This window comes from Phalangium opilio, unplaced genomic scaffold (genome assembly GCF_054372755.1).
Source record: "Phalangium opilio isolate 3A_F unplaced genomic scaffold, DU_Popi_V2 ptg000091l_1, whole genome shotgun sequence".
In the NCBI taxonomy this organism is placed as follows: domain Eukaryota; kingdom Metazoa; phylum Arthropoda; class Arachnida; order Opiliones; family Phalangiidae; genus Phalangium; species Phalangium opilio.
In genome coordinates, this window is record NW_028324196.1 from 1,352,468 (window position 1) to 1,365,736 (window position 13,269).

The following is a 13,269-nucleotide window of genomic DNA, read 5'->3' on the forward strand; positions in this document are numbered from 1 at the left end:
AGTTTCTACATCACACTACCCTCTGACTCGTCAACGCAATATTTCAAAGGAAATACTATAAGCAAGTTCAGAACGTATCTACCAGAACCTATAATTCTAGGGGGATCTCACGAGGTTGCTCTGGCTGAAATAAGCTATCCTAGAACTTGGAATAATGTAAAAAGGGAATGCGCAGTTCACATTTGGGATAATTCGTTCGTAGGTGTTGCTTCGGATGCAATGGATGAATTCCCAGAAGAGGGATCTGGTGTTGGTGAAAGTGGACAGACAATTAACGGAGTGAATGAAAACCGGGGTATATCGATAATTATACCTCCCGGATATTACGGTTCTGTAGAGGAATTACTCGAAATATGGTCAGCCGACGACGATGCTGGTGCTACTGAAAAAATAAAATCTAGGGTTGAGTTTTCATACAACAAACCAAATCGACGGGTGATGGTTGAGTTAAAAGGGACGAACCAACTTTATATCCCAAGCGAAATTGCCACTATATTAGGGTTCACGAGGAATTACAAAAAAGACTTCACTGTGGTCGCCTCTATGACGGCCCCATTCAGTTGTGATATGGATGCTGGAATGCACTCCTTATTCGTATACTCTGATATAATTCAGTCTCGATCGGTAGGAGACTCTGACGTCCCTCTCTTAAGAATTATAAGTATCAACGGGAAAGATGGTGACACGGTGGAAAAAGAGTTTGCTAAACCCCATTACATGCCCATAGCGAAAAACCACTTCCAAACAATTGAAATAAACATTATGAGTGAAATGGGTAAACCGGTTAAGTTTGAACGTGGGAAAGTTCACGTCACTCTACATTTCAGGCCCAGAAGAACTTGGCACTTGTTATAAGAACTACGTTGAATTCAATCTCCGCCCCATTTATGACGTGATTGTCAAAGTGTAAGGATGTCTCCACCCACACGGGTCACGTTTCTGTTAAGGATTATGAGGACTATTATCTAAATCAAATTGGACATGGATCCATCCCAGTATATAGAGGTTTGGCCGTGCAACGTGGTTATGGCCTGGGGTCAATTATCTCCTCGGCGTTCAGATCGGCCATGCCATTACTTAAAAGGGGTGCCACGTTCCTAGGTCGAAAGTTTTTAAACACTGGCGCGAAAATTGCGACGGATTATACAAGCGGTGTACCCATTAAACAAGCATTGAGAACTAGGGGTAAAGAAGCGGGTAAGGAAACATTGAGAAGGGCCGCCGAAGAAGTGACCAAGCTAACTGGAAACGGACGTAAAAGGAAACGCAAAGTGTCACCCATCATCAGTTCTGTTCGAGCTAAGAAGAAGAGAAGGTCGTCATCTTTACACCCGGATATATTTTCATAATGTCGCTCGCACACCCAAACTCTATGAACAGCGTCAGCTCGGAACTAAATGTTTTTCACGTACCCTATACCCAAACTGGGATAGTAGGAAGTCAATGGGTGGAGTATAACTCTGCCTCCAATGTGGATGAAAATCAGGCTATTATATTTCCCGTCACCGGGAACTCCGAGACATACATGGACTTGAAAAACACGCTCCTGTAAGTAAAAGTGGTTAAAGCGGATGGGTCTCTACCTAAAGCCGCTGTGTACGATGCGAATGGTGATATAACTACTCAGGCGGATAAAGTTGGACCCGAAAACCTATTACTCTCCAGTCTTTTTAGTGAACTATACGTATCGTTGAATGATAGATCAGTTACATCATGTCCTCAACAATACGCATTCAAGAGCATGATTCAAACGCTATTGACATTTGGTGGTCCAGCGAAAAAGAGTTTTTTGACCGGGGCACTATTCTACAAAGATACGGCGGGACATTTTGACGACTTTTCCGAAAATGAAGGGTTTTTGAAACGGAGTGAATTCGCCCAAAATGGGGTTATAGACTTGATTGGCGTCGTACACGCCGATATATGTCAGCAAAATCGCTTTATCCCCAATCTGGTCGATGTGAATTTTAAATTTATCAAAAGTCCCAACGAATTCTGCTTACATGCGGATGGAAATAAAGCGAAAGTTATATTTACCCACGCTTCGTTATTCATAAGAAGAGTTAAACTAACCCCCGAGATTATGATATCACACGCCAAAACCCTGGAATTGGCCACGATGAAATACCCCATAACACGTACGGAATGTAATACGTTTTCCATATCTCAAGGAAGTAAAATAGCAGTCAAAGACAATTTATTTAGCGGTCAACAACCGAATAAAGTTGTAATTGGATTTATAGACCAGAACGCGTTTTTGGGTGATTATAAAGTGTCGCCTTTTAATTTTAAAAATGAAGCGGTGACTCAAATGCTTTGGTCCCATTGAACCGAATTCCCATTCGACAGTACGGCTTTTTTTGCGGTGTCCCATTCGACCGAACGTAGCCAAAGGTGCGATTTTATTATAGTCCCATTGGACCGAAATTCTATTGAACTGGACGAAGACATACTGTGTGGTTTTGCATTAAATATATTTTTAATTTCACAACTTATTATTGTTAAAATAAATGTGAGTTGAAAATGTATTACTGCACTTATTTTAACAGCGTTTTAATTACGGCGAACCTCACCTACCCTAGCCTAACCTAACCTAACCTAACCAAACGTAACCTAACCTAACCTAACCTAACCTAACCCAAACTTGTTTCGAGGTAAAAAGATTATTTATATGAGAATTAAAAGCCCGCCTCTTACCACGAACAATTTATTAGCAATAATAGAAATATTTTGGAAAAGATGTCAGATAATTAATTAGAGAATTTTTGGAAAAGGTGGCAGCTAATTAATAGGAGAATATTTTGGAAAAGGTGGCAGCTAATTAAAAGGAGAATATTTTGGAAAATGTGGCAGCTAATTAAAAGGAGAATATTTTGGAAAATGTGGCAGCTAATTAGTAGGAGAATGTTTTGGAAAATGTGGCAGCTAATTAGTAGGAGAATGTTTTGGAAAAGGTTGCAGCTAAATTATGGGAGAATATTTTGGAAAAGGTGGCAGCTAATTAATAGGAGAATGTTTTGGAAAATGTGGCAGCTAATTAGTAGGAGAATATTTTGGAAAAGGTGTCTGCTAAATAATAGGAAAATCTTTTCGAAAAGGTTGCAGCTAATTAAAGGGGGAATGTTTTGGAAAAGGTGGTAGCTATTTAAAGGGAGAATATTTTGGAAAAGGTGAAAGCTAATTAAAAGGAGCATATTTTGGAAAAGGTGTCAACGAATTATCGGAATCAAACCTAACCTAACCTAACCTAACCTAACCTTACCTTACCTAACCTAACCTAACCTAACCTAACCTAACCTAACCCACCCGAAACCAAAATATTATAATTTTAATTTAAAACTTAAAGACATTGATGGAACTACCATTAAGACTGTACTTCATTTTAAGCACAATTTGTTTATTAATTCTATATATCTCTTGCCTTGAAAGGAATGAAAGTGAGCGTTTTAATTAGTATCACGAAATATTTACTTTTAATATTATTAACATACCTTTCGGAGATTCGAACCAACAACCTATCGCTTCTTAGTCCAACACCGTTTCCACTACACCACCGAATTGCTGACGGCTACAGTGTTTCAAGTTATAATGATGTATTTTTAGGGGCATATTCGGACGATTGGGATTTCGATCCATCGGGAATATAGCCATTGGGCTGGAAATCTAAAATCATTGCGGGATTTTCGGTCGAATGGGATTTCGGTCCATTGGGAATTCGGTTGAAAGGAACGATACCACTCAAATCACCTTATCCGTTGATGGGGTTAGCGTACCCCATAAACCCTTAAACCCCAACTTTAAGGATAACCTATGTATGAGATCGTACGCCAATCTCTTTCTTCAAACCGGACAATGGAATATCGACGAGGGTAATTTCATTGACCGTGACGAGTTCGCCAATGGTAATTCTCTTTTCGTATTCGACTTGACCCCCGACCTGAATGGTAGTTCGACTGAAAGTTTCAACTTTATAAAGAACGGTAGTGTCCGATTGGAGTTAATATTTGCCGAAGCGCTACCGGCTACAATTGCCGTCGTTTACTATTCCGAATTCCAATCTTTGATTGAAATTGACAAAAACCGAGCCGTTTTATTCGATCAAAGCTCATAATGGACTCTCGACAACTTGAGAGAATATTAAGGCGCGATCCATACACTAGAAATTTGTTCCGTGGAATATTTCCGGCGGATAAATTACCACTAACTGTTAAAACATTTCCATCGCTATTTATTGTGAACACTGATACGTCTAAAGGGGGAGGAGAACATTGGACGGCTATATACATTTCGAGGAAAAAGAATACTGAATTCTTTGAAAGCTATGGAAATCCTCCGGATTTATTTAAATTTAACGATTTTGTAGAGCGAAACAGCCTAACTGTTACGTTTAATTCACGCCAACTACAGGGGGAATTAAGTCAAACTTGTGGTGGGTATTGTGTCTATTTCTCGTTGTATAGATGTAGGGGTGTTAAAATGTTTGATATAATAAAACGATTTACTAAAAATAAAAATGTTAATGATCGTATGATATCTGAATATTCTACAGGGCCGGTAGGCCCTTGTAGATATGACATGACACCCTTCCGTAATGTTAAAGGAAAATTCACAGTTTTTAGGGTTAGCGTCCCATAGAAAAAGCATTAAAAAATTTCGGTTTTTTAAGGCAATTGAAGCCGGCCATACGGAAAAACTATAGCGAAGTTAGTTTTCGGGATACTTCTAAATTAACAAGCATTTATTAAATCGGAAACTTACCTGTTTCGATTTTTAATTAATGAAATCTAAGTATTGTACTTTAACTAATTAACAAAGTACATCAAAAGATTACTTTTGGGTCAGAAGTCAGCCTAACCTTAAAGCGCGCTTAAACCTATTTCTTGATTTCGTTCTCGTTGACAACTAGAAGGGCTTAAGTTTGTGCGTACTAACAAGTTACGTTGATAAATTTCAAATGTTGATTTTCTTGCTGATTTTCCTAATTTCTTAGCAGTTGACGCTAACAAATTACTTTGGTATTTCATCCGAGCTTGAACACCTTTATACGTATTTTCTAATTAACTATAGCATCCTTAATAAGAATTACTTCGTTCTCAGGTCGAATTTTAGTCTAGAAAAGTAATTCAGGTAAATAATTACAGTTAATAGAGGTTTTAATATAATTTAAAGTAAGTTTTTCGACGTTCTTTACGGCCAAGGCTTAAGTTGTATAGACTAATGGCACCCCATGTTATTTCCCCATAGAGCTTAATACAGTCAAAGACAGAGAGCTGCCATTACCCTATTTTAGTTACTCTGTGTAATTATAGTCTCATGTAGTGTCTTTCCTCTTTAAAGATTATTAAAAAGGCTGATTTCCAGCTCTCATTTGTTTTGGAATCCTGTGTATAGTCTGCTCAATTTTATGCTAGAAACATAGTCTAACCGGGTTAACCCTAGGGTTTTTATGCTGTATTCACCGTGTGCGCTTCCAATTTGATGTAAAAAATGGCGTACCTATTCAAATTAATAAGGTGTTGAAATAAAGATAGTGCTTTTCACCTGGTAAGATGACAAAAAGTTTAAAATGTTTTCCTTACGGCAGTTAAAAGAGTCGTGGTGTTTACGTTAGCGCAGTTTAACTATATGTTACCAACAGTGGATTTTGTTAATTCATAAATATAAGTAACAGTGGTGCTGATTAATCCAGGAGGACAGTGTCGTTATGTAATTTAATTAGTCAAATAATTTCCATGTTTACATCAGCGCAGATTTTTCCAACGTAACCACGTCAGCAACGGAGGCTTACGTTGTTCGCTATCTCCACAGTTCACATTGCCGTTTGTTTATTTGTCTAAATTGCTATGAATTGTTTAGGTATTTAATTTAATTACTGTTATTGAAGCCAAAGTTGCTAAACTATAGAATCACATCATTCATTAACATATGTTATAGATGATCTTTATGTTACCGCAAATCTAGCACACGGTATGATAAAAATTGAACTTATTGTGTTGGCAAGAATGAAAAACTCTTCTAAACTTTACAATTAAGGTGATTTGAAACTCATTTTATAAGCTAAATCAACACTGCCAAACCTCAATCCTTCATTAATTTCAACTTAATTAAGTATAATTAACGTGAATTTAAACATTAAATATACATATTTGGATGAGAACTCGAGTAACTTTGAAATAAAATACTTAATTAAGATTAAAACTGCACAAGCTGTTAGTATAGCCCCAAACCTCAATCCTTCATTAATTTCAACTTAATTAAGTATAATTAACGTGAATTTAAACATTAAATATACATATTTGGATGAGAACTCGAGTAACTTTGAAATAAAATACTTAATTAAGATTAAAACTGCACAAGCTGTTAGTATAGCCCCATGTTTTCTATCTCATGCTTAGTTAATTTAAATTATCTTTAAAGTACATTAATAGGCGCGAAATTCGAAAGTTTAAGGTAAAATAAGATTCTAAACCCACTAAAAATTGCAATTAAGGTTAAGTATATATTGAAAGTCATTTATAACCCAAATGTACACTGCCGAAACACAATCCTACGTTAATTAAGGGTTTCCTTTTAAACATGAACTTGATATCTCCATAAGTAAAAAAATATCTATCCAAATTATTAAGGCGGTGATAATCAACGGTAGTGTATTCACCATGTGAAAAATTGACATCAAAATCCTACGGTAAAGCTGAAAGAAAGTTAAATGTGAAAAATCAAGGATGATATTTTCATCATATCAAAATTTCAACAACGGAAATCTGAGGGAGAACTACCACTTCATTGTGTTTTGAACACCGCAGCTGTTTACATTAGCGCGGTCCTTTCAACGTTACCATATAAAATACACAGGGATTATGCGAGAAAAAACATCGACTATTTTTTTTTATAACTCTTTTATTTTAAAAAAATTTTAGAACATTTTTGTAATAAAAAAAAAGTTATAATTTTAAACAATTGTAGTTTAAAATAAAAATTTACATTTAAAAAAATAACACTTGAAAAAAAAGGAAAAAGAAATTATTTACAAAAAAAATTAAATGTTATTTTTATTGCCAATCCTGTAAGGAAATGGTTTAAAAGTGTGATTTAAATTATAATGATGAAGGTCCAATTCTGTTATTGTTTTAGCTGTGATACGTATTTCTAAAGGGTTAATGTCAATGTCGCGAGTCAGCAGGCAATTTTATGGCAGCGAGAGATATAAATAGCTGCAAATTTTATTGTTTGAGATAGACACTAGCCCATTAGTTAATTTTTATCACATGCAAAATATTTTTAAAGAATTGAACCCCTCTCCCAGAAGAGAAAACAGGAAACCTACTATACAGGGTATACCAAAAAATGCTGGGAGAACCAAAGTACAGTTGGCTCTATTGACGAATTTTGAGTCGAAAATGTTTTATGACTTTTTTGCCACCGTTTTTGACTGAATTTAATAAATATTAATTTATTGTAACCTTCCGTAATAGTTTAGGGACCTCCCGAGTTTCTACTCCAGGGGTGTATGATTTATATAGAGGATTAACACCCTGTGTTACCTTTGACCTTTCCCTAACTATATAAAGGTAGATTGCTTATGATAATAAGTCAGTCATTCTCCACTACTAAGATGTTGTAGTTCGCTCGAGCGTAGGGCTTTGACCCTGATATTGGACTTCATCATCGCAACTAATTATTATTTAATTTCTTTAATTTGTACTAAATACAAGTCGATATTTTTAGTTTAGTCTTTCGTTATTTATTCAGTTATTATAATAAAGTATGAATGAACCTCAGGTACTAGAGTAGTTTAAGTATTTAACTATTTACCAAGGTTTTTATGGCCACGTGGGGCGAGTTTAGAAATTTCCTTTACATTCCTTTTTAATAAATTTTAAATTATAGTTTGTAAAAGGTGACCTGGACAGGAAAATCTCAAAGAATAATTTCGACTCAAAGTTGCATCTGAAGCAAACCAACTCACTGTTATTTGGTCCTACCACTCTTTTTAGGACATAAAGCTTACGAATTTATCTCGGCCTCCAGTTCATCGAGGGACATGCCCTCCTCCTCCAGCGGCTCCTCCCCAACGCCTTCAGGCTGGGCCGGCTCCTCCCCAACGCCTTCAGGCTGGGCCGGCTCCTCCCCAGCGCCTTGAGGCTGGGGGGGCTGCACTCCAGCGCCTTGAGGAGGGGTAGGCGCCTCCCCACGCGGAACCTCCGCCAACGGAGTTTCTTGGCCATCTTGGACCCCTTTCAACAGAATTGAATAATAATTTGTACATTTTGACATTTAAGTATCAAACAAGTTTTATACCACGAACGCGGCTCCAACAGTCGCGTGCCAAATGGCCATAGCGATCGCAATTATTGCAACGCCGGCCTCTGGCGTTGCGACCGCTATGGCCAACACGACCTCCGCGGCCAACACGACCTCCGCGGCCAACACGACCTCCGCGGCCTCCACGCCCTACGTGGCCTCCGCGGCCTCCACGCCCTACGTGGCCTCCGCGGCCCCCACGGCCTACGTGCCTCCGCGGCCCCCACGGCCTACGTGGCCTCCGCGGCCCCCACGGCCTTCATGACCTCCAGGACCTCCGTGGCCTCCACGACTTTGAGGGAGGCCCATTGCCCCCGTTGAAATGCGGCCCCCTCCACCGCCTTCCTCACGTCCATTATTGTTAAGGTGCACATGGTGCACCGTAACGTTACAGTTCTCAGAAATATAGAATAGTTTATCCATTTTCTTAACTACAATTTGAAATAAAAACAATTATTGTTATGGTACTAATCTTTCTTTCACACACGGACTATTTTCACATTCATGGAATGATGGAAGCTGATTTTAATAGTAAAAAATATTAACGGGATTGAAAAACAGGCCCAAGAAAAGGTTGCACTGGAATAATCTTAAGACTTATTAATTTTAAGAGTCTTTAAACCTTGTTTATCTTAATTACGGGCCTGTACCGTAATTTTAATATTTTTCCTCACCAACCAAGCGGTAGGAGCTGCCTTCTTTCTACTACCCCTAAGCCTTAGCTGCAGCCATTAAAGAAAGCTGCGTTCATGAACCGAGGCTTAAGGGATATATTTTGAAAAAGACGTTAAAAAGATTTCAAAGTGAAAATATAAGCTGTTGGTGCTTGAAAGACTACTAATAATGTAATTAAAGGCTAAATAAATTCTATTTGCTAATAAATTTTCCATTTAAAATCATATTCCATGACAATAAGTATAAGGCTAAATTCGCTTACTTCTTCTCGTCTCAATGTTTTAAAAGTGTGAGTGCGTTCAGCAATCACTACCAAGTTCTCGGTTTAATGCCGAATTGTAATTTTGCGCCTTTATGGTACACCTAGCTGAACGTTGCTAATGAAACCGGGCAATACGGTAAATTTAGTTTATACATTTATAGACCTTTCTCCGTGGTTTTAAAGCAAAAAAATAAGAAAATTCAAAGAATAACAGTTATATTTGCAATATTTCTTTATTTTTTTTTCTCAGATAACGACTTAAATTGCAGGAAACAATCAAATAATAATTTTAAAAGTGGCGGTATAGGAAGTTTGTACTGTTTCAAGCGACATCTATAGGAAAAACATGTTCAGGCTCTCTCTTAGAAGGGACGACAAACAGTATAATTTCGGCATTAATGTCCTGTTTGTAACCTTATTCTTGATCTTAATATAAGTTTAGTCTTTTAAGTAATTTCTTTACTAAACTACCTGTTGCAAGTAATAAGCACGTGTTCAGAATCTATTTACAATGCCATACAATAAACGATGCGTCATTCTTGGATGTTCAAGTTGTAGTGACAATCTAGCCCAAGATGGTTCTTACAGTTTACATTTATTTCCGAAAGGTATTGTAAACCTTAACAAAAAGTGCCTTTTTGGGCGACTGGGGTATTTGGCTAAGTTTTTCCCAACATAAAGGTAATGATGATCTTACTGAAAAGTGGATTCTGGCTACAAATCGTGGTAAACAGTGGAAACCGAACAAAGTTTCCGTTATTTGTTCAAAACATTTTAGTGACGACGATGTTATTGTTACTAAAGGGAGAAAAAGGATGTTACTTAAATCACATTCAGTACCAATTCTTGGAACAATTTTACATAACGAGCTTGAAGAGAGCTCAAATTCTAAAATTCTAATAACAGTACATGACGATATAAATCTAGTACATGTTCAAGCTTCTGATGATAATGAAAGAGAAACAGCAATTAAATCAAAACCAACTGAAGGTAACCCTGCGCTTGTAGATAAAGTCATGACACCCTGCATGGATAGAATTAGTATTGAAACAGCGAAAATTGGCACCGAATGTAAAGCTACGCAAACACTCATTACAATGGCTACAAAAGGTACTCAGACACTTAACATAAACAATGCTTGGTTTCAATCGAAAGAAGTTATTCGGGTATTGCTGCTAGAAGAGAAAACATTCCGAAATGATTGATTAGAAACAGTATCAAAACTAAACACAAATGAAGAATATAGTATGAAGAATAGTTTGAAAGAAGAAATGGAAAACACATGCCATGCATTTTAAACAGATGCCAGAGATATTTGTAAAGAATACCTTTTAAATTCCTTCCAAGCTTAATTGCAACAATTGCAAACAACATGCGACGGAAGATGAAGTCTAGAAATTGTGAAAGGAACTAAATGCAAGAGTAATTTTTACTAAACATTTTGTCATTAAAAATCAATGACTATGACTATAGAATTGCATCAAAATAAATGTTTGCCTAATTTTCACAAATTTAAATAACATCAATGGCAGTTTTGAAAAATAGCCTCGCTTATTATTTCTTAATTTAATCCATTTTTGTGATTACATTCTGTGTACATTATTTCAAATAAACGTCAAAATTATTGAGATCACATTTTCCATAATTATTTTAATTATTTCGAGGCTTATTGGTTAAAATTTTCAAATTCCTTATAATTGAATAATCAGGGGTGTGCAGGTATCGCGGGTACCCGACTCGATATCTGAAACATATTTTTTTATGAGTCTGACAAAATCCCTATGGGTCCAGTTCATGACGCGCATGTTTCAATATTTCTGTCTTTCATAATTTAACAATTTAATTAGTAACAAGTTATTAATTAATATTGTTATGGGAAAATGGCTCAGCTTTGAAATCTAGGTTTTAATTGGACTGTAAGGAAAAACAAAGACTTGTCTGAATTGGACACGCGCAAGCTAATTTTAGGGATTTTGACGGACCCTAGGACCTGACGGGTAATTGAAAATTGAACCCTATACCCGCGGGTAAAATTTTCTATTACCTGAAGTTTACCCGCACAGCTCTTATCATAAGAGATTTAAAAGAAAGCAAACCTATTTCTTCATTAATAGACTTTTCCGTGCTTTTAAAGGAAAGAACAATATAGTTAGAATATTTCTTTATTTTTTTTTCTCAAATAGCAACTTTACTACAGGAAATAATCACAACCACATAATAATTTTAAAAGTAGTAGTATATAACAAGTTTGTGCTGTTTCAAGGGACGACTTTAGGAAACGGTGTAGTTTAAGAAATATGTTTATCTATTTGAAGGAACATACAGTAATTTTCATCAAAGAAGGTAAAAAACGAGTAGTAGAAGGCTTGACTGAAGTCTTCTGGCTTTGAAATATTCTCTCTGAACTTCCTATGTAGTCCTAAAATGCTTTGCCAAAGATGCTAGTTCCGCTCCCGTTCTTTTTACCCTCTTTCATTTAATATAGTTTGAATTCCAATTGCAACGTGATACTTGTCGGTTTCAGTATTTCTTCACTAAACTCCCTTTTGCATACAGTCATGCCACCCTGCAACGAAGGAAGTATTGAAACAGGAAATATGTCACCAAATGTAAAGCTCAACTCTACCTGAATTTTACCACTTCTTCAGATTGAACATTCCACGCGAGTTTTCTTCCACACTATTTAGACGCACGTTTAATGTTTGAATCAAAACTCAAATTTATATCCTGGTCATAGGCCTAGTTGTGAATTTGGCTGTTAATAATTTCAACAATATTTCTCAAACTCCATCTTTCTAGAAAATCCAATGGCGTTTTGCATTTTTGTTAGCCACTTTTTAATTCATACCTTTAGACAGACGTGGATCGTTGATATGGGTAGTAATGTGCAAGTTGTTGTTTTAAGTCATTTTAAATCAAAGCAAGAGTCATATTATATTGGCCTTGAATAAAGGCGTAGTTCAACTCACTAGATTATTACTGAAATCCAACTATAATTAATTAATTGGCCTAAGTTGGCTATAAGTTTACTAATTTCGAAACGTAGCAATTAATTGAACGTTCAAGGATGTTACCAAAGTGTGCATTGCGATACGGCAACATTAAAATTGTATAACTTACGTTCGCGGGATCCGGAAATTTAGTCATAATTAAAAGAAAAGCTCTCACATAATACATAAAATTAAAATTTAACTTTGAAGTCATACAAACAAGAAAGATCGACCAAGGCTTGACTAAAACCATTGATCATCGTTAAAAAAAACACAAATTTCAATGGAGGGTTATTCTCCGCATCTGAGTGGGGCGCTGTTTGTAGGTCTTACCCAAGCAATCTATTACCATGGAGTAATATTAAGTGATCCAAAGAGAGAATTGGTGTATTTTAATAAGAACTTACACGACAATAAATCTACTCCACGCAAAATATCCCACGGAAACGACAATCAAACTCAGCCTCTAAGCATGCTCTAAGATTTGCAAATTTCTTCGATAACATTTCAAAGTAAACTGAACTGAACTGAATCATAAGCTAGCTGGAAAATATAACACGTTGACTCGTGTTCATTTTTGGCTCGAGGACAGATAAATTCTTGTATTTTTGAATTTATTTCACGAATTCTAGGTTATAGGCCTACTTTTCTCCAAGCCGTTTAATTACTTTTGCTGCAAGGGCTGCTTAGGGTTTACGCTTTTTTAAAAGCGTTCTAAGCTTAACTTTGCTGCTTTGAGGATTTATTAAAGTAAGATTTCTGTTGACTTTTTTTCTTTGTTTGTGCTGTATTCTTTTATGTTTCCTTTGTTTGTGTTGTATCCTATTTTTCTTCTCTACGGCTCCTGTTACACTGAATAAAATAGACCTATTGTGGCACACTGAGAAAACCTTCAGTGACTTGGTAATAGACCTATTGTGGCACACTGAGAAAACCTTCAGTGACTTGGTAATAGACCTATTGTGGCACACTGAGAAAACCTTCAGTGACTTGGTAATAGACCTATTGTGGCACACTGAGAAAACCTTCAGTGTATTGGTA

General features: G+C 36.4%; 1 protein-coding gene across 1 annotated transcript; it reads left to right on the forward strand.

The window, feature by feature from the left end:
• Positions 1–1,348: 1,348 nt before the first annotated feature.
• On the forward strand, positions 1,349–4,111 carry LOC149644097 (uncharacterized protein F54H12.2-like). The gene is made up of 3 exons (XM_089850498.1): positions 1,349–1,548; positions 1,666–2,227; positions 3,803–4,111. The coding sequence occupies exons 1-3, from the start codon at positions 1,349–1,351 to the stop codon at positions 4,109–4,111; spliced, it is 1,071 nt and encodes a 356-aa protein (XP_089706624.1).
• The last annotated feature ends 9,158 nt before the right edge of the window (positions 4,112–13,269 follow it).